Source organism: Anastrepha ludens, chromosome 6 (assembly GCF_028408465.1).
Source record: "Anastrepha ludens isolate Willacy chromosome 6, idAnaLude1.1, whole genome shotgun sequence".
NCBI classification, from domain to species: domain Eukaryota; kingdom Metazoa; phylum Arthropoda; class Insecta; order Diptera; family Tephritidae; genus Anastrepha; species Anastrepha ludens.
The window spans coordinates 19,335,195-19,361,858 of record NC_071502.1 but is presented as its reverse complement, the minus strand read 5'-3'; the positions used below and the strand labels follow the sequence as shown (position 1 = coordinate 19,361,858).

At 38.8% G+C, this 26,664-nt stretch overlaps 3 protein-coding genes across 8 annotated transcripts in view; 1 reads left to right on the top strand and 2 right to left on the bottom strand.

Annotated features, from left to right (window-relative positions):
* The window catches only part of LOC128868920 (protein fem-1 homolog B), a 40,230-nt gene extending 15,468 nt beyond the window's left edge, over window positions 1-24,762 (bottom strand). Inside the window, exons 1-2 of one of the 3 annotated variants that reach the window (XM_054111533.1) lie at window positions 13,624-13,729; window positions 13,432-13,528 (exon numbers count right to left, since the gene is read on the bottom strand). In XM_054111533.1, coding sequence (XP_053967508.1) covers window positions 13,432-13,528; window positions 13,624-13,643 — 117 coding nt within the window. In that variant the 5' untranslated portion in view covers window positions 13,644-13,729. Of the gene's footprint in view, window positions 1-13,431; window positions 13,529-13,623; window positions 13,730-24,303 lie in introns of those variants that run through there. The other 2 variants (XM_054111532.1, XM_054111531.1) reach the window with 2 other exon arrangements.
* LOC128868921 (uncharacterized) lies at window positions 19,350-21,604 on the bottom strand. Of its 3 annotated transcripts, none has more exons than XM_054111536.1 (4): window positions 21,489-21,604; window positions 20,115-20,613; window positions 19,884-20,049; window positions 19,350-19,805 (listed from the first exon to the last, which is right to left on the bottom strand). In XM_054111536.1, exons 2-4 carry the CDS (start codon window positions 20,607-20,609, stop codon window positions 19,582-19,584), a joined length of 885 nt encoding a protein of 294 aa, XP_053967511.1. In that variant the 5' UTR covers window positions 20,610-20,613; window positions 21,489-21,604; the 3' UTR covers window positions 19,350-19,581. The 3 variants fall into 3 exon arrangements, with proteins under 3 accessions (XP_053967511.1, XP_053967510.1, XP_053967512.1); XM_054111535.1 differs by lacking the exon at window positions 21,489-21,604 and adding an exon at window positions 20,868-20,924; XM_054111537.1 differs by lacking the exon at window positions 21,489-21,604 and adding an exon at window positions 20,815-20,881.
* Window positions 21,891-23,367, top strand: LOC128868922 (uncharacterized). 2 transcript variants are annotated; one of them, XM_054111538.1, is made up of 4 exons: window positions 21,891-22,024; window positions 22,281-22,810; window positions 22,867-23,029; window positions 23,090-23,367. In XM_054111538.1, the coding sequence occupies exons 2-4, from the start codon at window positions 22,286-22,288 to the stop codon at window positions 23,272-23,274; spliced, it is 873 nt and encodes a 290-aa protein (XP_053967513.1). In that variant the 5' UTR covers window positions 21,891-22,024; window positions 22,281-22,285; the 3' UTR covers window positions 23,275-23,367. The 2 variants fall into 2 exon arrangements, with proteins under 2 accessions (XP_053967513.1, XP_053967514.1); XM_054111539.1 differs by having other exon boundaries at window positions 21,891-22,028.
* Window positions 24,763-26,664: the final 1,902 nt, after the last annotated feature.

Genomic DNA, 26,664 nt, shown 5'->3' with positions numbered 1-26,664 from the left:
AGAAAAAATTAAAAAAAATAAAAAATTGTTATATTATATTTATATTTATAAAATAGACGTCAATTTCAGCAGAAGCGGACACCATTAAATGATTCCTTCATATAATGGGTTCAAAACAACATGCAGTATTGGTCAAACTTACATAGCACCCCCCTAGTACGTTTTTTGTAATTGGAGATTTTCTCGAAACAATGGAATTAGAATTACAAATTTTTTGCATTTTATTTTTGCTTTGCTGTTTTGTCCAATTCTTTTGTTTTTATTTCAAAAGTTTAAGGCCCTCGGCTGATTTGAAATGGTGTTTTTTGGTTGTTCCTTTAAAAGCGTGAAGACGGAAACGAAAGAAGATTTTTTATTTTTGTTTTCAGTATATTACTTCTTTATTCATTGTTAAAAAATAAATTTTTGTTTTTGGCCATACGAGGTTTGTTCAAGAAGTTGTCAGCCTTCAAAACATGGTCATCCAAAAAATGAACTTCTCATAAATGCGTGTGAATGAAGTTTTGCAAAGATTTGAGTTAGTTTAAACTTCATTCTCTGCATTAAAACAGATCTCTCTATCCGCAAACTAGAGTTTAAGGGTCGTGCTAGGCCAATCTTTTCAAATAGGCAGGAATGGATCGAGGGGAAAACCGGCACCGAAGCTTGCACCTCTGCCTTCACTGACGGTTCCAAGATGGAGTCGGGAGTCGGAGCAGGGGTTTGCTCTAAATCAGACAATTTAGTTTTCAAGCAGAAGTCTTTGTGATCCTGCATACTTGCAAAATGCTTAGGGAACGCGGGAGCGAGGGAAATATTAACATTTTCTCCGATAGTCAAACCGCGATCAAGGCTCTGACGACGCCATGGTGCAGAACGAAACTAGTAAACTCCTGTAAGGAGGTGATCAAATCTCTTGGATGTGTAAGTAATATTTCTCTAATCTGGGTTCCAGGACACAGAAACATAGAGAGAAATGCAATTTCTGATGAGGAAGAGGACTGAATTGGCCTCAGAGACCTTCTACCTGGGCATCGGCATCCCCCTGACAGTTGTTAAAGGGGAACTGCACAAATTATTTCCCAGGAAAGCGCAGAAAAGATGGAGCTCCATCTCTTCAGTACAATATACGAAGGACTCAGAAAGTCCTTTGGACTCCTCGCCATAAAATTTCCAAATTCGTAGCTGTGTTTACCGGTCACTGGCCGATCGGCACACACGTGAAAAATCTAGGTTTACCATTTAACCCCGATTGCATGGACCTTTCCATGGACCTGTATGGACCTTTCAGAGAAGGAGACTGTAAATGTCCGGGTTTGGTAGCTAGACGATTAAGGTCACTGAGTGATCCTTTCTTCGACAGCCTTGGGCAGTGCGCTAACCTAAATCCCACCAACCTTCTCCGTTATATCGACAGCTCTGGTTGTAGGTATTTTCCTGTTGGAGGTCTCATATTGGTATCAAAACGGCGCTTTGGCGCTACTTAAGGAGTGTCAGACTGACACTTCAACCAGTTGACCTGCCTACCTATTCGCTCAAATGATCAGTCGTATCGGCGCGTACACCCTTTTTGGGTGTTTGGCCGAGCTCCTCCTCGTATTTGTGGTATGCGCCTTCATGTTGTTCCACAAATGGAGGGACCTATAGTTTCAAGCCGACTCCAAACGGCAGATATTTTTATGAGCAGCTTTTTCATGGCAGAAATGCACTCGGAGGTTTGCCATTGCCTGCCGAGGGGCGACCGCTATTAGAAAAAAATGTTTCTTACTTTTGTTCTTTCACCGAGATTTGAACCGACGTTCTCTCTCTGAATTCCGAATGGTAGTCACGCACCAACCCATCCGGCTACGGCGGCCGCCTCTCGACAGGATTACTATTTCATAAAAAAGTCACATTCAAGAAGATCCAGCAGTATCTTCCAGCCAAAGTAAAAAAGTTAATGTTTGTCAGTTAGTAAACTAACAATTAGAACGCGAGCAGTTGAAGCAGAGTTGTTCAGTCGAGGCTGGCTAAGAAGAAATTCATTTCAACAATAAATAGAAAGGCCAGACTAGAATTTGCGAAAGCTCACCTTGGATTGGACGGCCCAAAAATTTAAGGCTGTTTAATCCTCCCAGAAATCAAAGTACAATATAAAAGCGTCCAATGGTATAAAACTTATGAGAGGACCGAAAGGGCAAGGACTCAACCTTAATATTGCATTGCAACAACCAATTACGGTGGTGGTAACATAATGGTATGGGGTTGCTTTTCTAGACAAGGGATCGGACCAATTCATCGAATATTAGGAATAACGGACCAATTGATGTACACCGTCAGTATACAAAACGCGTTGCTGCCATACGCTGAAGAGGAGATGCCATAGAGGGCAACGATCCTTCACACACGTCTCGTTTTAAAGTGGCCAGCTCAGCCACTGACCTCAATTCCATTGAGAATTTATGGGAGCTCGTTAATATGGAATTTAATAGGGAGAATTGTAGAACCAACAACGAACTGTTTGAAGCTGTAAAAGGAGCATGGGCAGGCATATCCCAAGATGTTATTTGATGATTACTTGAATATCTTCAATGCCTAAAAGATGCGCTGCAGTCATCCAAGATAAGAGATTTTCTACAAAATATTAGCACAGAAATGTATTTCTTTACACCAATATGGGGGGTGCTTTAGTTTGGTCCATTGAATTTTTGAAGAACGCACAACCAATTTTTTATTATGGATTGGGTATAGGAATAAGTTTCTGTCCTTTCTTAGCCAATGTTACGAATTATTTACATGATATTATGTGAAGTATGTGCCATTGGAAGCTACAACTTTACTCCATCTTACAGGCAGCACATGGATTCCTCTGATAGCCTTTGGCTTGATCCATTCGTTGATCCTGTTTGCGATACTCTCGTAAGAAGTAAACCGCTCTCCAATAAGAGCTAACTGCATTGTTCGGAACAGATGATAATTCCAAGGTGCAATGTCTGGAGAATACGGCGGGTGCGGTGGGGCAAGATTTCCTAATTCAGTCTCTTCAAATATTTCTGGACCGATTTAGCAACATGTGGCCTGGCGTTGTCATGCCGCAAAATCCGTTTGTCATGTCTACCGTCCCATTCCGGCCGCTTTTCTTTAAGAGCTCGATTCAAACGCATTAACTGCAGTCGGTAACGATCGTCAGTGATGGTTTTAGATGGCTTAAGGAGTTCATAATAGATGACACCCTTCTGATCCCACCAGATGCACAACATCAACTTTGAAGCACGAATATTTTTTTTCGCTGTCGATGGAGTTGGTTCACCTGGCAGGCCCAATAGCTCCAACCTTTAACAACGCTTAGGGTTATCATAATAGATCAATTTTTCATCGTCAGTGACAACGCGATGCAGAAAACTTTTTCTTTTCTACCGTTCAAGAGGCATCTCACACGCCATCGAACGTCTCTCGATATCCCTATCCTTCAATTGATGATGAATTGACACCCAATTACCTGCTTTCTGGACCATTCCCATCGCGTGCAAAGGTTTACCGACGGTTGATCTGTCAACAGCCAACTCTTTAGACATATCATCAAGGGTTCGACAAGCGTCTTCATCCAATAATTGTTGTAGTTGACTATCTTCGAATTTTTTCGGTGCCCCTTCGCGATCTTTATCACTCATGCAGAAACTGACACATTAGAAGTGTCGAAACCACTCGTGATTACCGTAAATATTGATCAATAATCGGCACGTTTCAGCTGCACTGTTTAGGTAACTTTAAAAGGTAATAATGAAGCATGACTTCCCACAAATGCTGTTTTATCGGGACGTACGTAGACATTTTTGACAACAGATAAAAAAGGATCTTTACGCCTCAAACGAATGTCAACTACTGCGATCGAGACCTCACATATACACCTTCAAATTACCAGTACATTACTAGAGCGAACACAAAAATAGTATCAGCAGCGACAAGTCTTTTACGCGGAAACTTATTCCTATACCCAATATACCCTATGATCTGAACGTACCGGGAATGTTTAAATAAAACAAAACAGAGTTAAATTACAGACAAATTTATTTTATCTCTTTCAAATTATGACCCGTCTGAAGCAGTCCTCCATGCACCCCTGGCAGGCCGACGAAGGGATGGGCTTCAGCTCCTTCGTCGCATTCTCTTTAATCTCCTCTATCGACTGAAATCTCCTTACACGAAGTGGTAACTTCAACTTGGGAAACAAAAAGAAGTCCCACGGGGCCATGTCAGGTGAATACGGTGCTTCTGAGATGGTATTTACTTGGTGTTTGATCAAATAATCCAGCACAATTTGTGCTCGGTGCGATGGCGCGTTATCAACATGCAAAATCCAAGAATTGTTTGCCCACATTTCCGGCCGCCCAGGCAGACACTAATGATCCGATGGCGCTAAAAAGAGACAGTCCTGGTTGGTTGGTTGGTTGGTTTGAGGGGTTGAGAATCCAACTAGCGCTACCGCACCATTTTGTTGCCACATCCTCGTTACCAACTTGTTTACCAGTTATTTACGGCATGACTATATCCAGTCTGTGCGGTTTAAGAACCTTATTAGGTTGTTGACATCTGAGCCCGACAGTTGTTCGAGACTCTCGAACAGCGGTTTGCTCAGGGTTAACATTCTGTCCTTCCATAGGGCAGGGCATTCACAGAGGAAGTGGAAGATTGTTTACTATTTCTCCTACCAACATAAGAAAAAAATATCGACCGGTTCCCACGTGCGCGGTTCGTTTAAATTAAACATTCCCGGTACTTCCTGATCATAGGGTATTTATTTACCAACATTTGCAAATTACTAAAAAAAATTTTACCGGAATTTGAATTAGGTGGAGCCCTTACTCCAATTTCTAATCCTAATAATCATGCCACCATAAAAGCTGTGCGACAAATTCGAGTCGACATTTTCACTAAAAAATATTCCTCTGCTAATTATGCAGCAGACCGTTCAAAGTATCGAAAAATGTATGGCCGTCGTAGCCGAATGAGTTGGTGCGTGATTACCATAGCGAAGTGCACAGGTTCGAATATCCATGCATGAAGCACCAACTGCTAAAAAAAGTTGTTTCTAATGGCGGTCAACCTTCCACAGGCAATGGCAAAACTCCGAGTGTACATATTTCTACCATTAACTCAACAAGCGCGTTGGTTTGATCAATTGAAGCGTCGAAGCTTTTCCAATTGGGCACTGCAAAACTTATGTTATATTTCTGGGAAAATCCCTCATATGCATGAAATTAGAAATATTTTCACAGTCACTAGTTACAATCGTGGCTAATAATCATTAATAAGTCACTAATGATGACTAGTACGGGGCAGCTGCTGGCTGGCGAATGCCGACATTAATTAAAATAGCAGCGTGTGTAATGAAAATATGTGCATAGGTATGAGTAAAGCATGAGTGAAGCATGCGTATCATTTATGCTTATTAAACAAAATCAAAGTCAAGGTCTTTGCTCTTGGTCTTTGTGCCACACTCTCCACCCCCACCAGTTACAGGCACACATCGCGTGTGCCTATGAAATTCTTTGTTCGACTCTTTTCGCGATCGTCCTCAAACTAGCGTAGAATTTATTTATAGGAACAGGCCTCAATGACCGGCAAACGGTGGCGCACATGTGCTTGATGTCCACTGTTAGCCGGGAGGGGGGCTACTCAAATTGACAACCCACCTAATATTTGAAATGCGTTCATGGGTCGACGTTTTGCGTGCGTAGTAGGAAAGAAAATAAATGTACTCGGGCTTACATTCTGTTTTAGATGATACGGAATTTATAATTCGAAAGATGCGTAGAAAAGAGATCGTCATGATTTTATTTTTTTTTTATATATATCTATATATTTTTTTTTTAATATAGTATAATTAATTTGTTTAGTGAACTTTTGTGAATTCTGCGATTTTAGCACAATTTTGCTCACCGTGAGCATCGATAGCCGAGTGCTGATGGCTTGAGCTGCTGCGATCCTCCGCTTCATTAAATTAATCAAATCTGAGAACGATATTTGATTTTGAATGGTTTTCCGCGCATTATTCGGAAACAAAGCAACAAATCAAACTGATCAGATGAAAACTCATAGAAACGCAATAAGCTCCTCCAGGGTCATTGTTTTAAAATGTAAACTAGTTTCACGATGACATTTATTGATATTAGGCTGAGGAAATCCATTACTTTTTGTGTAAATTTTATGCGCAAATGGTTTAAAACTGTTTTGTGGTCGATCTTTTGTTCATGACGGTGAACTTCGATTATTTCTGTGATCAAAAATCAAAACATCAAAAATGCCTGAACGAAATCGACAAAACCAAAATCGCAAAAGCAGAAGACTTTGAAAATGATAATAAATACATTTTGAACAAATCTTGATTTTTTTTTAAATCCTTATACAGTTGTCCCTCGAGTTACACCAATAATTGATTCCGTGTAAGTGGAAACTCAGATTTAGTACAACATTTTTAATGAAAAAGAAAATATTTTATTCTTGTAATCTTAGAATTAAATGTTCGACAATTTTATAAAAAAAAATATTAGTACATAATATGAATAACTCTTTGGGGTCCTAAATCTAATTAATCACTGTTGTTAGTGTTAACTAAAAATGTTGTTAATTTAACCCTTTGGGGACGAGTGTTGGCATATAGCCGCCCAAATTAGTTCGTAGCTGTAAGGCTCGCGACGTCTGTCGTTCTGAGCGATAAGATACGCATTGGTATAGTAAAAGTCACGTTTTTATTCGAAGACATTAGGGGCCATTAGCGATGAAGTTTTATCTTCCTTATAATGTAAACTTACGATGTGAAACAACGGTAAAGTCAGAACAAATTTCACTGCCAGAGAAACCAGCAGACTTTTTATAAATTTTATATTTTATCCTACGCACAATGGCTAAGCGATCTAGAAACGATACGTTAGATAGTGACAGGTCTGACGAATATTACTTGGAATCTGATAAAACGGAAGATGACGGCATTACTTCGTCAAGTAGAAGTTAAATCCGTTTTTGATTTTATGAAATTTTTTTTTTTTAATTTGTTTCTTTGCTATAGTATTGAGTTACTTAGACGTAATTATCGAAAAAGAGATGTGGGAGAGACTCGCTTATTAAAACAAGAACTGTTTACAATCTGGATGAAGCTTTTCAAATGGTAGCCACAAGCACAGGGGTATCCCCATGTAAAATACACCAGTAACTCATATGAAAAGAGACCGATTCTTTCCTTTACGTTTTACAAGTAGGAACACAACAGCTAAACAAACAATTGAGAAAAGTGTGTTGAGTAAAAATCGCTGCCCATCACAAAGGCCATGCGCTGATAGTAAATGTTTTTGTCTTCCTTTGTTTTTCTTTTTTCACAGAAGCGCGCGTCGGTTTTCTTCTTTTCTATTTTGGCAAGCGGACAATGAACGGCATCTTAGCGAATTATCTATTTATGACACATAACATCGTATTTATACTGTGATGCGAGTCTTATTTTTCCGGGCTCTTTTTGAGATATGACAAAATCCAGTATTTATTATGGATACATCAAAATATTCGAGTATATTTCAATGTGTGCATTTTCACACCAGCATTGGGCGTGTTTTTGTACCAAATAATTTGTAATAGTCATTACAAGCGATTACTAAGTATTTTAGTGCAAAAAAAAAACTGTAAGGAGGAGAAAGTAGTGCAAGAAAGGAGGAGAAAGTAGTGTGAGAGAGCAGTGACATTTCAGTTTGAGGGGAAAGTGTGAATTCGTGTTGGGCAAATTCAAAACAGTAAACACAGCTGATTGCAATTTAGATAGATAAGAAAATCGAATTCAATAAATTTGAACGTGAAAGTAATAATAACAAAAACAATAAAATAATAATAAAAAACATTAATTTACTACTTCAAGCAATAAATACTCTTGTTTTAAATTTTTTGACCTCGCACTTGTACCTTGGCCAATTTTAATTTACTACATGTAACGGTTGCATGTAAAAACGTAAGGGAGGAGTTTGGAGAAAAACAAATGCATTATTTTCTCGATAGATGACTGTAGTGATCGATATCTCGTAAAGTTTCGGCCAAACAATTTAAAGTTTACGATCGTTGTGAAGGTGACATTTCACACTAAAAAAACTCGTTTGCTGTTTTTTGTTGTGAGTTAAAGAGTGAAAATTCGGTACATTTTACAATTTTTCTTTGACAAAGTCGAATATATATGAAAGGTGTTTATGGTGCCGATACGGATAATCGAATGGGTTTGTGCGTGACTACCATTCGGATTTCAGAGAGAACGTAGGTTCGAATCTCGATGAAATACCAAAATTAAGAAAAACATTTTTCTAATAGCAGTCGCCCCTCGGCAGGCAATGGCAAACCTCCGAGTGTATTTCTGCCATGAAAAAGCTCCTCATAAAAAATATCTGCCGTTCGGAGTCGGCTTTAAACTGTATGACCCTCCATTTGTGGAACAACAGGAGCTAAAGATGGACCACAAAACAGTTCTAAGCCATTTGCCCAAAAATTTTACGCAAAAATAATTTCTTATAACTTCTTTTTCCCCAATCTAATATCAAGATCGAAGAATTTAGCCTTCCTTACTAGTTTTCAGTGGTGGCTGGTTTGGGAAATCACTTATGATCGGTTCATCAGTCACAGTTCAAAGTAAGTTGCGGACATTTTGAACTTCAAATTGAGGTTCCAAATTGATTCGTGTTGCTCAGTGAAAAATCGACGATCAAAACTGAAAAAAAAATGTACACGCCTCTGTTACACAAAAGTGCGTATCGCATCATACGTTCTGTGAAAAAAGTGCCGGGAACTGTTCAATAAAACGCAAACTAATTGTTTAATCATCAAAATTTACTTTGTCGCCTTCAAAATAGGCTCCATTCGAAGCAATACACAAGTGCCAATGATTAGTTCAGTCATCAAAGCACCTTTTAAACGAGTTTGAAGAGATCTTCTTCAGCTCCTTCAGCGAATTCTCCTTAATGGCCTCAATCGACTGAAAGCGGCGTTCACGGAGTGGCAATTTAAGTTTTGGGAAAAGGACAAAGTCACAGGGGCTAAATCCGGTAAATATGCTATTTGTTCGATGATATTTGTCGCGTTTTTGGTCAGAGAAGTGTTCACAACATGAGTCTTGTGAGACGGTGCGTTATCATGGCGCAAGATCCATGAGTTTTCTTTCCACAACTTGGGCCGTTTTCTACGCACATTCTATCTCAAACGTCACATAACTGCCAAATAATATTCTTTATTTACCGTAGAACTATTTGGAATGAATTCCGAGTGCACAACACCATGATAATCAAAGAAAACGAGTCGCCTGACTTTCACTTTTACCGACTTTGACGTGGGTTTTTGGGTTTCGGCCCATGTGGATAACGCCATTCAGCCACCTGTTGACTGGTTTTCATGTCAAACTTATATACACACGTGTCATCACCTGTTATGATGCGCTGGGTAAACATTGGGTCCGAATTCACTTGCTCAAGCATGTCTTCAGCCACCTTCTTCCGATGAATTTTTTGAAAGAAATTCAACTTTCTTGGAACGAGTCGAGCAACCACGCGTCTCATGCCCAATTGATCGTGCAAAACGTTGCGAATTGATTCGTGAGACACGCTAAGTCCACGAGCTACCTCCGTCAAACTTGAATGATGGTTTTCCAGCACCATTTCCTTGACTTTGTCGACGACTTTGTTTTCATCCGTTGAAGACGTTGATGGGCGACCAGATCAGGACAAATCTTCCACGACTTCCGTGATCCGGGTTTTTGATACAGCGCACTAGTCATAGGCCTTCTGCAACGTTTTCAACGATTCGGCACACGAAATCCCGTTCAAACACACAGGCTAGGTTAGGTTAGCCTGGTTGGCAATAAGCCACGCATAGACCTTTTGTTCCCTAGCGATACCAGATGGAGACCGACCTCTACGAATACTGAAAGTAGACATCATGTAGGATGTCAGCGCTTTTGACGAATCTAAGCAGAGCTGGGAGATCCGCTTTTGAGATGTCCTCCAGACCCTCAAAAAATGGGGCTCCCAGGCATTTTAAACGCGTTTTAATAATGCCGGACAGACGTATAGAAGGTGTTTTAAAGTTTCCTCAACATCTTCTCTACATTTCCTGCATTTGTTGTTTTAGCAATCCCTATCTTGTACGCATGTGAAGCCAATAGATTATGACCTGTTAGCATACCTATGATAGTTCTGCAGTCCTTTCGCGAGAGCGTAAGTACGAATTGAGTCAGTTTTTTTTCGTCAGTTGCATGTGGTCAGATTAGTCCACCTAGCTTCAACTCGCCTTTTCATGTGGTCGTCCATTTCATTGTACATATATTATATTTAGCGGTTTTGGTACGTCGTTCTCTTGCTCAAAAGGTAGTCTAACAGCACTTTTTGCTATCTCGTCTACTATTTCGTTCCCCATAATGCCTTTGTGACCAGGTACCCAATAGATATGCAGCCTACTGGAGTGGCTAGCCTTTTTATGTCCTCCCTGCTCCGTTGAACATTTTTGGACTTAATACAATATGAGCTTATTGCTTTTATCGCTGCTTGACTGTCCACATATATATTAATTGCTGAGTTCTTTCTTGTTCTTGTGTAGGCTAGCTCCGCGACTTTCCCCACAGCAAAATCTTTCGCTTGGAAAATATTGCTGTGGTCTGGCAGCTTGATAGGCTGCCTTATTCCTAGTTTTGAGCAGTAAATGCCCACTCCCACTCCGTCTAGAGCTTTAGTCTGTATAGATGTGAAAAGCCCAATGGCCAGGCTTCATGCCTTTGTGCCATCCCTCCTCTTCAATTTAAGTACGAAACCTTCTCTCCCAATTAAAGTACAGATTCATGCAGTTTGTGTAACCTAAACTCCACTTTCCTATTGAGCTGTGTCCGAAGGTTCTACAGGTGAATACTCCAGCAGCCACTAACCTTCTCGCGGATTTCGCTGCCAGGTTTTCCAAAGTTTTCTGGGTTCAAACACACAAAACTTTAGACAAATTCTTTGTTCGATATTTTTATCCATAGTGGAAATCGCAGAGCACACCTGCGATTGACGAACATAATTAACACGTTGGCTGCCACGTATCACCGGTGATCACAAAAAAAACCTACCCCCAGGTGCCAAGCAAAAAAAGTCATGTTCCCGTTTGAATTTTAACGAGATATTTTTACCAGGAATAAAAGTCACGCTCCTGACGCGTATGAACACGTTTTTGTGCTGTGTTCACCGGTGACCACTTGCCGTTTTTTTAAAACTATTCTTATTTTTTTTGAAATGTGATCACCGGTGAAGTAAATCAAAATAAATCAGTATCAAACTTGAGTTCATAGCGAGCAGTTGGTTGCAAATTACAGTGAAATATAGTGAAGTGAAGTAGTGAAGTTATGAATTCCGAGGAAATACGTGACGCGTTGAATTCAATGGAAAATTCCAGTGTTAGTGGTGAGGATTTTAGTCCAGATGAAGATAAGTACATCCCAGGTTCAGGCAGTGATAAAAGGAGTGATGACAGTATTGATGAAGACCTCGATGTTAGTGCTACAAATGTTAATAATACTGCTGATGAAGAACAGACGGAAACTACGACAGCATGGACCTCGCCTGCTACCGGAGAGACTTTGAAGAATTTAGAAGAATTTACCAATCCACCCCAGGTTTTGCAATATGATGCCGGCACGCCATTTCAATATTACAGAAAGTTTTTGACCGATGAGATATTGGATATTATTGTTGAAGAGACAAATAGGAATGCAAAGCCTCAAGTAACTGGCATCGGTACTCGCAGCAGCAGTAGGATGAATATGTGGAAAGATACTGATCGCCAGGAGATCATGGAGTTTCTGGCCATAGTCATGTATATGGGAATGGTAAAATACCCTGCAATAACCGACTATTGGAAACCAAGCACATTGTTCAAAAACGCATTCGTCCCACAAGTTATGGCTCGTAACCGGTTCCAGATCTTGCTCAAATTCATTCACTTCGCAGATAATGCCCAGTCCTCTGAAACAGTGTCAAAAACTTATAAAATGCAAATATCTGACTTTCGTCAAAGCATTATCCTTTTCATGAGTGGAAAAGATAGCGCTTCAATAGCGTGCTCACCTCCGCAGGGAAAACATTTTTTAATAACGTCGACAGAAGCAACAAAGGATGGTAGGCGCAAGAGACATCGTTGCGGCATGTGCTATTCAGAATTAAAGACGACAAACTCGTCGTCAGTCGCCAGGAAGAAGGCCAAACTAGTGGCAACATACTCCGCCCAATGTCGGAGGTCACCATACCTATGTCTTAAACATTTTCAACAACTACAGTAAAATTAAAAACAAAAAATATAGTTTTTTCTGTTTCCAGAATTGAATTGAATTTTCTCATTTTTAATTTCGTATTATTTCAAAACTTTGTATTTTACTATGAAATAAAATATTTTTTCTTTTAAAATAAACTTTCAATTTTCCCAAAACTCCTTCCGTTAGGGTCCCAGCCCCTAAAATCTAGGGGCCTAGGCGTGTATCACTGGTGATACATTGGCACCTGGGGGTAGTTTTTTGAAATGATCACCGGTGATACATTGGCAGCCAACGTGTTAAATACCAAAAATAAGCTAAACTCTGAACCTCTGTGACCCTACATTTAGAGGACAGTTGTACCAACATTCCAGCAATAAAGGTTTAGACACGCGCGCTTTTTAAATAAACAATTCCTGATATTTTTTTGACAGAATGTTTATCATTTTTTTTCCAGTTTCGATGAGTTATATGCGTGAACAACCAAATCCTTCACGCGGTTATTATGCCATATTTTTTATCTGCGGCGTTTTCCCCCATAAAAAAAAGCTGTTTATATTTTCAAAAATATTTCTCAATTCTAAACTAAAGCAAAAAATACTGCAGATTTTCAAACATCCTTCCAGTAAACGTCTCTGCATACGAACATCGTTCTTATTTGAGGTGTCTGGAAGCAACAACTTTTCGCTAAGTTACACAACTTTAACAAAAAATCACTTAAAAACTATAAGCCTCCGGAGGGTGCGATTTTCAGTTTTAGAATGGGGATATACACCCTTAACCTCCTTTTTTCAAAGCATCTTGCATTATACTGAATATTTCTCAAAAAACCACTACTATATGGACCAAACACAATTCTGGAACTACAGTTTTCACATCAAAGCAAAACTGGCACGGAAACAATGCGTTGCACTGTAGAGAAAAGCTTAGCCTACGAGTATTGAAAGGAAAATGTTGTATAAATAGCTGCATACACACACACATACATATTTGTCACTCTTGTACGGGGGTAAGGTTAAGAAACAACTGCATTTAATGGCGTAAACACACACAGCTAGAATTTTCGAAACCTATCAAAAATCCTCTATCATCTACTTTTTATTAAATACATTTTCTCTAAAATTTTCACAATTCGATCACCCTTTTTTCATCTCTTCAAAAATTCAGTAGCTTCAACTCACCGCAGGATATGAAATATACGGTGAAATGGGCGTCGTACTTGTGCCCCTCCAGAATTTCGCACCAGGCCAAGCTGACTCAAATAAACGTTTGCGAGTTCTAAAAATTTAACATTAATTGAAAGAAAAATAAAAAAACACCAAAATTATAGTTTTTTTTTTGCATTTATCTTTGCACAGCTATTTTTATAGTACCGAATTCGTTCAGAATTCATTTGTCTCCTTCCGTACTTTATTTGTTACACTACTTCACAAGGATATAAAGCCAACTGTTTTTAGTCTGCGCATATCCTTTGAAGTTGGGAAAATTCGATAAAAATTCAGGAGCGTGCGCTACAAAAAAATACACACACAGAACGTGCGCCCAAGTGTGTATGTGTGTGTGTGTTTGCGAGAGGAGTTCCTTTAACGCGAACTCACCGCCATATGTGCTTTATCCTGTGCGCATACAATGCACGCGCTCCCCTATTTTGCATGCAAACTAACTGTCGGTCGGCGTTGTGTAGCTTGTGTAGCCATATATACATTCGTATATACATATGTATATACACACATGCATACACATACAATGGCACCTCATGTGTTCCAAATGTACGTACAGATGTTTATGCGAAAGGAATTCGGAAAGTGTCATGTGAGTGAGGGTTGAAATTTGAAATTGACTCGCGTGGCGTCAAACAGACAGCTGATGGTTACAGTTTTTGTGTTGTCCTGCTGGGAGAGTAGCAGAGAGTAAACCTATGAAAATTACCTCTCACAGTCACAGCTGCTCTGTGACATATCCACCCTGCAGGCAACAACATCAACTATCCCCGTAGGAAAAATATTTCAGCGCTGAATGAATACTCACTCAGTACAATTTCGACATCCTTTAGCGCGTCTCTCTCGCATTTTCGAAGCAGAGACAAAACACACTTTGTTTGATGAAGTTTCTTCGATTTTTTTTTATAACTTTGCTTTGTTTGTTATAGTTATTCTTAATTTCTACATGTGGGTGTTCGTTAGCACCAACAAATTATCCATCACACATAAATTGAGAAAGCAAAGTGATAGGTCGATGCACGAGAGCCATTCATTTTGTACTGAAGGTATTTTAAGCTCAAACTAGAGGTGCCATGCCATAACGCCATATCTTTAACGGTAGTATTAACCATAAAGAATTGAATGTCACCAATTATTGGTGCCCTAGCCATAAGCAGCATAGTCCTGAAATTGGTCTGTATGGTTATGGTTATGACTACGGAATTATGGCATGTCACCTTCAATCGATAACAGTGTTGTCCAAATGTTGGGTCGATCAGAAAATGTATGGTTATGGCACGTCTACTTTGGGCTTTAGACCTCAAGCCCTATGCGTAACGAAAACAAATGACTGAATTATGTATAAAGAATCAAATTTATTTTTTATGGAATCTCATATTTTGTGCACTTCTGCCCTTGCATCGGTTTAAAATTTGTGAGAAACGATAAAATGCAAAATGCGTTATAGAAAAAGGTGTACGCGGGTGCATAGCTGGACACTTCCTAAGACATTACAAATAAAATTCACCAGCTGCTTATGGGCTGCATATAGAAAAGAGAGCAAACGTAAACCAGTTAACGTTTTAAATTTACGAAAGTGGACCAATGTACAATGCGACCGGCTGACTGCTTCGTTATGCAGACCAACTTAGGACGCAAGTGTTTGACAAAACGTCAATCTTCGGTTTCCGCTGTAACGGCAGAACTCATAGTCGATCTATTGAGACTGCTACTGAGAAGTGCCAAGGCCAGGTCCTAGCAAAGTCTTAGTAGCGCCACAGCTCAAAGATTGAGCAATGGCGGAAGCTGAACTGGAAGTGTTGCTTCCTTCGGAGTTTTTAAGCGATCCGGACTCTGTGTTGTCCTTTGTGTTCTCTTATCAAATTCTAGTTTTTAGTCCCACGAGTGTGGAGCAAAGAAATGCCTATTCGCACAAAGGCTCCTGTTTGCAGCAAGGCTGAATAATATAGAAAGTCGCCTGGTATTCTGTATACTCCGTTTGCGACTGGGCTATTTGAAGGATTGGGACCCCAGCCAGGTTGACTCCCGGCACAGGTCGTATGACACCTTACTCCAGCCCACGGGAGAAAGAGAGGTCGAAAGGAGAAACTAGGATCGGAAAGGAAATGAAATGTGATGACTAGCTCTTAGCTTCAGGAGTGATGTGGATGGGAACCGACAGTCTTTGGCATTACTAGGCCCCTGCACGACGCCGATGTGTGTAGTCTTCTTCTATAGCTTCACTATTTTTATGCAAAATCAGGCTTTTGAGAAATATATGTGAAAAATAACATCATTTAACTGCCCACCATGAGCTCGTCTTGAGGTTGTCATACGAGAAGTAAAATTTTCAAGGACTCGCTCACACATCGCATTGAGTTCAGCAATCTCGAACCGCATGTTGTGTTTCAGCTCGTTGTTGGCTTATTCACATAGACTTTACTTTCTAAATAACCCCAGTCTGTTCTGCTATTCCTTTTTCTATCTTTGAAAGAACCAGTTTCTTCATATTTTTTCACCAACCTTTGAATTTTCAACTCATTCGGACGTCTATTTCCATCACGAAATTTGCGATATATTTTTGATGTATTTGATTCAAGAATTATAGATTACCAGGTTGGCTATTCAGCTATGGCGAAAATGAAAATTGTGAGGGGAAGTTTTGACGCCCCATCACTTGTGCATTCGGCAGCCGAATTCGACACGATCTTTCACATGCATTCACACATTCGTCCAATCAGTCGTTGTTCAGATGGCAACGAAGTGTTGCCATTGGTGGATTTTTTTCGTATACTCCTAACACTGACACAATCTCAGTTTTTTCTCAGTTTTAACGACTTACTACGGAATTATCTCAGGAATTATGTGTAACTAATGCGGATTGACAACTTTACTTAATCCTCATAATTTAAGGGGGCAGATACCTGTAAAATTTCGAAAACAAAAATTTTTTTCCATAAAATGTTAATATAATCCTCTAAGAATATGTCAAATATGAATATGTCCTCAACCGTGACGACTCTATTCTTTGCGTTCGAGCGCTGGGAGAGGTATAGTTACGTTGTATTCAAACTTTAGACGCGTTTTTTTCCAAAACTACGAATTGGCGTACACGATAACTTGAAAAGTTATTGACCGATCTCCCTGAAATTTTGCACATGTTTTTTTTGTTACTTTTATATTACTTTCTTACAAGTTTTCGAAAATTTTTCGAAAAAATAATGTTTCCGAAGCAAAAATGGTAGGAAAATTCGCCCCAAATTAATTTATTTTAAGCATTTTATTCCGCGAATTTTTTTTCCATTTTTTTTTAATTTATATAGAATCTATGACATTAATAAACAAACAAAAAATGTTTGGTTTTTTGTATTCAGGTCACTGACGCCGATGCTACAATGATTGAGAAGCCCCGCTGCCACCTTCCTGGAAGAATTGAGCGTACATCCGCCACTTTAAATGATTAAAATAAAAATAAAAAAATTTATATCATTTTAATGTATAAATAAACTGTATGCCAATTTTGAAAAAAATATATTGATTTCTTCATTTTAAATCATTTTAATGAAAATCAGGGAAAATATGGCCGTTTACAGGTAGCTGTCCCCTTAAGAGAATTAAGGAATTTCCGATGGCAACATTGCCGAAAAATGACAGTTGATATCTATTGTGAATGAAAAATAATCAAATGTTTAAAAATAAGAGCAATAAAGCCTGGATGCAATGCTAGATTGCACTGACACGTTCGAAATTTCATTGTTTTTAAAAAACTTTCAATTTAAAATTAAAATTTTTTTTCATAAATAATTATTTTTTAGTATCAGGACATATATTATTTGTCCGTTTTTGTTGCCTGCGATCCATCTTTTACCGACGAAACCATAAAAAATAAAAATAAATAATTGGCGCGTACACTTCTGTTAGGTGTTTGGCCGAGCTCCTCCTCCTATTTGTGGTGTGCGTGTTGATGTTGTTCCACAAATGGAGGGACCTACAGTTTCAAGCCGACTCCGAACGGCAAATATTTTTATGAGGAGCTTTTTCATGGCAGAAATACATTCGGAGGTTTGCCATTGCCTGCCGAGGGGCGACCGCTATTAGAAAAATGTTTTCATTAATTTTGCTTTCACCGAGATTCGAACCAACGACCTCTCTGTGAATTCCGAATGGTGATCACGCACCAACCCACTCGGCTACGGCGGCCGCCATACAATAAACAAATCAGTTGCTTACTAATCCGCGTAACAACCGACTGTCACACTACAATTTCAATCAGATTAACTGCTCCTGCGGATTTCGTAGAGGCAAGTCTACAATGGACCAATGATTTGTTCTTAGCCAAATGTTTGAAAAACACTATGAATACGGGCTAGATGTTCACTGCCTGTTCATTGATTTCAAACAAGCCCTCGACAGTGTTAAAATAGATAGGATCCAGCACATATTGCTTATTCCTGGAATACCTGCCAGACTAATAAGGCTCGTTAGCGCAACACTCACAAATACACAAGCAAAAGTGATCATTCAAGGGAAGCTCACAGAGTCGTTCCCTATTGAAACAGGTGTAAAAGCAGGTGATGCCTGATCAACGGTCATATTCAATTTGATGCTGCACTTTGTCGTAAGAGAAGTCAACAAAGGTGGTACCTTGATAACTAAAACAACCCAAATATGTGCTTATGCAGATGACATCGTTTTTTTCTCAAGAAATAGGAATGACTTAAAAGAAATTTTCTTAAAAATTAACAAAAATGCAAACGATATTGCCCTTTTTGTAAACGAAGGCAAAACCAAATATCTGTTGAAATCGAGGCGGCCTGCACAGATGCCAAATTTCCATGCGGGAGACTATACTTTTGAAGCAGTGCAGCATGTTAAGTACCTAGGAGTTATGTTCGCATGTAGCGGTGATTTAACTTCCGCCGTCAGGGATCGCATCAACGCCGCCAACAAAGCTTATTAAGACCACCTTAACTTGTTCAAGTCCCGACTTTTGTCTAAAGCTACAAAGTTCACTAAAGACTCTTATTCGACCAATCCTAACATATGGTTGTGAGGTATGGACTCTTAAGGCTGATGATTGTGCTCAGATTGCTCGCATGGAAAGAAATATTTTAAGAAAGATCTTTGGCCCAATAAGAATGGATGATGGTACCTACAGAATCCGATTGAATTCTGAACTGAACGATCTAACTTAGAACGAGACGGCTGTGCGTTTTGTTAAAGCGCAGCGCTTAAGATGGCTAGGTCATGTGATCCGTATGCCTGCTGTACCATGAAGAAAGCCTTGACAGGAAAGCTAATGGGCGTGAAGGCCAAAGGCAGACCGAGGAACTGTTGGTTAGACGCAGTGGAACACGATCTTAAGAAGCTGGGAATACGTAACTACGAAGCAACAGCTCAAAATAGACCCGCTTTGGAGGAGCATTTTGAAGGAAGCTTTGACGCACCCCGCGTTGTAACGCTATGAAAGAAGAAGAATCCGGAGTAACGCCGCAGCCTATCAAAGCTATAAAGATACTTTTTTCGAGTAGGCACAATTATGTTCCAGATATTGGATGCTGAAGTGACAGTCGTTGAATATAATCCGGTCGTCGGAACGACAGCTCAATTTCATAAGTCTGGTACTACCTAGTGGGTCTAGGCCTTTTTTTTTATTTTTGTGTAACAAACGCTGAGTACCTCATCTAGTTTGTGATGTGCGTCTTGATGTTGTTCAGCAAAATAGAGGACTACAGAAATGCATTCGATGATTTGCAACTGCTTACCGAGGAATGAGCGCAATCAGATAAAACGTATTCCATCTATTCCACAGTTAACAACAAACCCAAAACAAATCCATATAAAAATGCACAAATAATTGGATTCTTTAATTTCTTGCAAACTAATTGAAAAATTGTAAACGTTTTTTTTTATTTGCATACAAGAGAATTATAATGATAACATTAAAAGGGGCACCAAAGTATGTAAAAAGGTTTTTACAAATAAAAATTCAATTTCAATTCATTTATACACTAATACATTTTTTTATGAAATTCAAACTATGTATGCAGGTATGCATTCGGTATCAAACATTGTGACAAAACCAATTATTTGCAACTTGGAATCGTGCAAACTTAAAAATACAGTTGCTTATTACGGCAACATTGTGCCATCGTAACCATTGAAGCTCTGCTCATCTTGTGTTGTCAGATCATTATCCATAAGTTCCTCATTTTGTGTTTTTGCACTAGCCCCCAGTCTTTTACGCTGATTGCGCATATTTTTCCTCCATTGATCGTGTACATAGTTGAAGAAGCGCATGGTGCGTTCCATGAAAAAGACAGCATCCATGTGATGAAAACGTTGCAGGAAGCACTCTACAAAGCGATATAAATGGATTTAACGGAGTTATTGCTGCTACAGATTCCTAACCAATGTACAGAGCTACTACATACCTCGAAAAATGTCTGTGAATATGTAATTTTTTATGGCGCGCTTTTTGCAACGGCCATTACCTCTGTACGAGTAATTTTCGGCCGCCTCATTTTTAAAAACGCTACGCCATATATGTTTTATATATTTGTCTGGTTCATCAAAGAGGCCTTGCAGCAGTTCAACTCTCTGCAAAGTGAATTTTATAAATTTTAAATACCGTTAATATAGAGCAATTCAAAATGTAAACACACCAATTGATCACATTGATCTTCGTCATCTTTGAAAATAGCATTCCAATCTTCGAACTGTTGTGCAGTTTTAAACGGTTGCGTAGGCATGACTCGTGCTTGAATATTGAAAAAGTCCAAGACAGGTCGACTAACTTTTGCTACACTTTTTACTTCAACTGGATCTTTGAGTTCTTCCTTACTGGTATTTTGTGAATTTTTCGAATTTGACGATTTTTTAGCTTTTTTCAATTTGAAACACTCAGTTTCACTGTCGCTATTATTGTAACGACTAAATTTTGGTGGTGGCGTGGATATGCTTGGACTACAGCTACTTTCTCGTTTTAATGCCTTGCCGCTGGACGCGTTTCCCATATTTTCGGTAACTTCGCGTCTCAAGTCGACAATTTGCTTTGTTAATCGATGAAATAACTTTTCGAAAGTTTGACGCATCGTTAACAGCTCTTCCATAACCTCATCGCAGCATTTGCAGCGTGGATTGCCGGATGGTTTTGGCATTTTTCTACAAGAGTATTTGAATAACATTTCGCGAATTGTGCATTAATTATTTATTATTTAGTTTACAGAAGACGAAAAATATAATCCTATGTACATATGTACGTATACATACATACACACATACATATATCGCTATGGTAGATTATTCTAAAAAAACGTTCTGTTTTGATTAAAATTAGTTCAATTGCATGAGTTTCTTGCTCACTTCTTCGCAACACCGACTAATGCACTTATAATTAATATTTTGTCAATACATACTTCAGTTTTAAGTGGTGGAGTACTGGTCTCAAGATTAACCTACCCGGCATGTAATGAGAGAGGGTACAATAATAACAGTAGGCATGTAGGTATCTAGTATGCTAGAATGCGATACCAACTCTCCCAGCTTGTATGTGGAATGTATGGAACATGCATGTGAACTATTTACATACTTATGCATATCTTAACATACATATGCACGTATGTACACATATGGTCCGATTTATGTATCTATATTACATTATAAGCAATGTATCTACAAATATGCGACTTTTTTCGTATTTTATCAAAATAGAAAAGTTTAGATAAATGAGAATGTAACGCCCAAAGGAGTTAACAAATTTCAGCATACAAATATATTCAAATTAGTATATAAGATGCACAAAAAATTAAGATACGAACGTATGGTATATGTACCATATATACTATATTTATAAGTATTGCATTCCACCGAACTAAAACTTTACTTTAATTGTACACTTTTACTAAATTCTTTACACTAATTTCTTTATAACCCGATTTTTGAACTTGTACCAAGTACGCAGTATGTGAACTAGTTAAGCATCCATTTCTTTGCTGTTATAAAAGGAACAGTATAATTTTTTTTCCATACACAATTACCTTTTCTAGTATTGATTGCGAATAAATGTAGAAATATCTCCGTTTTTCTTCAGTATTTCTTGATGACTTACGGAAACTGACATTCGCTTCTAATTCTCATTCCTCTTTCATGCATTCTGTCGACAATCTACCGCGTTGCCAACTACACCAATATCCAGTATAAATGTTTCTCAAAGACTACAGTGTTTTTCATTGCAATACCATAAGTATTTCTGACATAAAATCATTTGTATATTATATTTAAACATAAATATGAAATACATCAATGCAATAATACCAACAATTTGTTTGCACCTTACAGTCCAGATACACATTTAAAATATGATTTCACGGGATAACATAGTTGGCAGCGCGTTTATTTGCTAATTGGAATGCATGACAGCAGAATGAGAATAGAAGCGAATGTCAGGGTTCGGAAAGAGTTTAGAGAGTCTCAAGTAAAACGTGTGGAGATTTAGAGCGAGTTTCGAAAATAAAAGTTGTGCGCCAAAACAAAAATATTATTTTTAAAAAATTGAATCACATTGACAAGAATTGTGGGTATATACGGCGTAAAGAAAGAAGACAATATTGCGCATTCTATAGCATTACAATTAGTTTGTTATTAACGCGTCCACTTATTCTTAAATAGCTACATACATATGTAGATGGTTATGTTACTAATTTAAATACACACACACATATACGCACCACTATACGCATTTATTTATAAACGTGATTTACGCACCCTTTATGCAGCCATTTATCCAAATGAGTTATTGATTAAAGTTATTGCTTTTTCATTCAATTTAGTTAAAATGTCGGAGGCAAGCAATATTACACGCTGTAATTGTTGCAATGAAGTCATGGAGGAGCTGTTATCAATGCGAATATGCTTTGAAAAATTATTTCATCGGTTAAAGAAGGAAATTCTAGGACTGAGGCGCGAAGTTATCGGCGCTTTGGAAAGCAAGTCTGCATTAAAAGTTACACATGAACCTAAAGCTGCATCAAAAGTTTTAAAATCTGCGCTCCAAGATCCTGCTGTTGTGCCTAGTGAGGAGGCTGTGCCTACAATTGACTTAAACATTAGTGACACGGATAATGAAAGTGTAAAATCAAAGAAAGTTAAAAAATCTGCTGCTACCAAATCAAGCACAAATCCAAGGAAAACAGAGAGAGTGGGCCCAGATGTGTCATATGTTGCGTCCACAGCCAGACCAGTTTTGGATTTCTACAACATACAAGCGCGTGTCATGCCTACGCAACAATTCCGAGATGCGCAGCAATTTGAGGATTGGAATATACTTTTGCGAAATGACGAAGATCAGCGGGATCAGCTGGTGGGTATGAAATACCAGTTAGGAATATGAAAGTGCCTAATATTAACTACTTCCAGCGTGTTGAGCTAATGCAAGGAAACTATAAAGAACCAGAAAAGTACATCACACAAACTTGGCGTAATATTTTCCACAATGATGCTGCTCACCATTATTCCTACAGAGGAACTGGACGAGACAAGCGTGCAATTAAAGATTATATTTTCACGGATATATTTAAAGGTACGTGTGTGTATAAAAGAATAATAGCGAACTCATTGCGTTACAAAAAACCTTTTACAGAAATCTTTTTACAACGATTCTACCACATGGATGTAGAATTTTTCATAGACCGGACGATGCGCTTTTTTAAATATGTGCGCGATCAAAGACGTAAAGCGGCACTGAAGCAGCGAAAACTGCAGGAAAAGGATGCGGCGCCAGAGGCAGAAAACGAAGTTTTGCAAGAATCAATGGATGACGAATGAAGTTTTGTGTGTTAAGATAAATGCAACCTTGCCATAGTTAAAGACCGGATTTGATTTGAACTAATTTTACCATGACAATATAATTTGAAGTATACCTGATTTTAATTGATATTAATAGTATTTAAAAAAATGCGTTTTGATTTGTATATAATATGATGATATTCAGGATATGCATACATTCCCATACACACACATTCCCTTGACAGTCGGTTCTACGTAACCGCAACGAAACGGATTTATATCCGGTCAAGGACTGTCACTTCAGCAGCATTTCCCGTATATGTATGGGGAATGTTTATTCTACAACAACAACATTATACGCATTTGAATTAGTGACACCTAAGATTGAATGGGATAGCAGAAATAGAAAATATTTGTTTAAGTGCAAAGCGTTAAATTAATTGCGATTCTTGTGAGGAAGTACCATTTGGTGGGTCTTAGTACGAGGCTCACTGTAAGCACAAAACATCAAGTTATAGTTGATTATATTGTCTTAGCAGACAATCGCAAACTTCAATTGCATTCTTGCGATAAGAAAGCTTCTTAAAAACCATCTGCTGTTCGTAATCGGCATAAAATGCTAGATCTATTCAATTGAACCACCGACAACATCAAGACGCACACCATAAATTGGACCAAAAATTCAGTTAAGAACGTAATAAAGGATGTACGCGCCAAATGAAACGGCAAGGCGTATCTAAGTGACTGGCATTTATCATAACATACCGACTGCAACCATATCGCATATGGCTGATTTTGAAAGAAATTAACTAAATCAATTCTCTTAATATTCTATGAACAAAAATAATGTTGTGAATCATGTTTCAGCACTTTCCCAGAGTAAATATACGTAAAATATTATATTAATTTCTTATGCTGCTTCTCAGCCGTTTATTATTAGTGTCAAACCTTTGCGCAAAAAAGAAAACGAAATTACTTATTTAATAATCACAACTCGCGAAAATTCACACTAATCATATAATATACACACAATCATATATAGGCATTGGTAGGTATAAAAATGCTCACCAAATTCACTAAATAATTGACCAGCTCTCTGTTGTGTATATCATTGGTGGCGGCTAGTAGCCGTTTGGCATGATCCAATCTGGCGGCGTAGTAAATAGTTATAAGCAAGGGCGCATTTACTTTTTCCCCCGGAAAACGGAGCTGTACCTCCTCTGCTAGTTCTTCCATCATCGCGATCGACAACGCACGCACCTCGTTGCACATAGAACGTTAAGATCACACGTATTATAAAATTTTAATAACTCCACAAAAAGGAAAATTCGAATTTTTCCGTAATTATTTTCACTCTTCTTGATTTTATTCTTTCCAAATAGGTTGGCACTTAGGTATTTATTGCGATTTTATCACTATATAATATAAATTAAACGCACTTTTTATTTTATTTTGCTCCCTCCCACCCACTTTTCAACATATTTTTCACAATGATTTTCCGACCGCAGCTGTTTGAAAACTGACAAAGTAGTGAAAAAAGATTATTCACAAATTTTACGCAGCTGATCGGCTGCGGAGTTGCCAACAACAAGAAACATAAATAACTACAGTGGTGAGGAAGAATATGTGCAGCGCTGTAGAGAATGCAGAGGTGGCGCCTTCCGCAGTCAACCACTTTGTTCTTGGCGAATAACTGTAGACTGTTTGACAGAATCACCCGTCACCCTTTTTGAGTGACGTACAAGTGCGGCGTGAAGCGTAATCAGTGCATATTCTGATTTTTTAATTAAACAAAGTGATAAAAAAAGTGTTAAATGCTTAAAGCGCGAATGATATTAAAGTCTATAATTGCCGTTCTTTTCTTTATCTCTACTTGCATTCTTCATTCTTCCTCTTATTTTCTTCTGTTTATTTTAAGCCGACGTCACGGACTCAAATGGCTCAATCTTTTATTCCCTCATTCTTAAGTGTGTGCACAGACTTTCATAAACGGCGGATCTACTGAACGAATCCAAGATTCTAGGTACAAATAAATCAAGATGAGATTTGCACTTTTGTGCAAAGGTTTTCCGTCTCAGCGGTAAGCTTGAAGGTGGCTTCATTTTAAAGAACTTAATACTTCCCTTCCGCTGTACAACTCGACTTAATGTAACCAAAGAAGGTCACATTCAGCCTTGGTATCACGTTGACTCTTTACGTGCCGGCTCATAAAGTCGACTATCTCATCTACCATGCATGTTAGTCCGTTGCAGTTAAATTGCAGAAGCTTGAAGCCTCTTGGTAGGACTGTTGTAGCTCCGGGGTGCCAGGGACGGGCGCAGGGCTCTGCAGCAGGGGGCAAGGTAGTCAGTTGACCACTCACGGGTGGTGCGCAGGTCAGAACATCTCCGAAAGTGGCACCAGCCATTGCAAAAATTGCATTTGTCTGATGCCAGGTTCCGAGGTATTCTGGTCTGACACACGGAACAGACTGTGTGGGGGGCCAAGTGCTGCTCGTTTGTCCCCGCACTGAGGTTGGAGCAGGAGGAAATCGGCTATGTTTGGGGAGTTGTGTTGCGCTGCTAAGCTCCTTACCGTGTAGGTGTGGGTTGTGGTGGCGGTTGGTAGTGCTGGCCTATCAGGGGATGTGGTAGTCGTTAAAGCATTGGAAGCCTGATGGCGTAGGCAACACAAGGCCACATACCGTGTGGACCACTTCCTATGTGACTTAAGGGCCAAGCAGGTCTTGCACCTAACCGAGGTGGAGTTCGGGTGGTGCCGTTTATGGCAAACGCAGCAATAAAATACCACTGGCCCAGGGTTGAATTCAATACCAGCCCTAAGTAGAAGTATATGGAGCAAGATTGCTGCATGGAATTGCTCATGTGGCGCGATAAAGGGGGGAATGATAAACGGGTCACTAGACAGGGCTAGTTTACTGGGGCGGCAGCCCTTGGTCGGAAAGAACCCTAGTCATTCCGGTAACGTAGAACTGGCTGCCGGTAACGTAGAACTGGCTGCTTTAAATTTTTTTCATTCGCGCTGATTATTTGTACCCGTAATTTTTTCTGTTTTTTTAATCTCGCACGATACAATTTCTATTAGAAGGCCTATTTCTCGACATGGCTTTTTTTCGGAAGCAAAAGCTAAAAGTTTACCATTTTTCATTTCTTCATTTTGGAAATTCAATATTTGTAGGCTCTCTGATTTTTGTTATATTTGTCTACTCTCTTCTTGTTTAATACACATGATGTTGTTTTTGTTGTTTGATATGTGAACTTGTTTCTCTTAAGTTACAAGTAAAAATATTTTCTCTAAAACACAATAGAAAATATAAGTAAACTTATTGTGTGCTTATAATCATGCAACGGGGTGTAGTCGTTTTGCTCGCAAAATTTAACCACTTCTCCTTTTACAGTCTTTTGACGTTCATACATATTTCTAAGAGAT

Excerpts from the sequence above, each read along its gene's own strand:
- LOC128868921 (XM_054111535.1), bottom strand. The coding sequence starts at position 20,917 with ATGCCGGGTAGGTTAATCTTGAGACCAGTACTCCACCACTTAAAACTG. Across the intron at positions 20,614-20,867 it reads CTCCACCACTTAAAACTGAA|AAAAATGCCAAAACCATCCG; the intron begins GTATGTATTGAC and ends ATACTCTTGTAG. Across the intron at positions 19,806-19,883 it reads ATTCACAGACATTTTTCGAG|AGTGCTTCCTGCAACGTTTT; the intron begins GTATGTAGTAGC and ends ATCGCTTTGTAG.
- LOC128868922 (XM_054111538.1), top strand. The coding sequence starts at position 22,286 with ATGTCGGAGGCAAGCAATATTACACGCTGTAATTGTTGCAATGAAGTC. Across the intron at positions 22,811-22,866 it reads AAGATCAGCGGGATCAGCTG|CGTGTTGAGCTAATGCAAGG; the intron begins GTGGGTATGAAA and ends AACTACTTCCAG. Across the intron at positions 23,030-23,089 it reads TTTCACGGATATATTTAAAG|AAATCTTTTTACAACGATTC; the intron begins GTACGTGTGTGT and ends AACCTTTTACAG.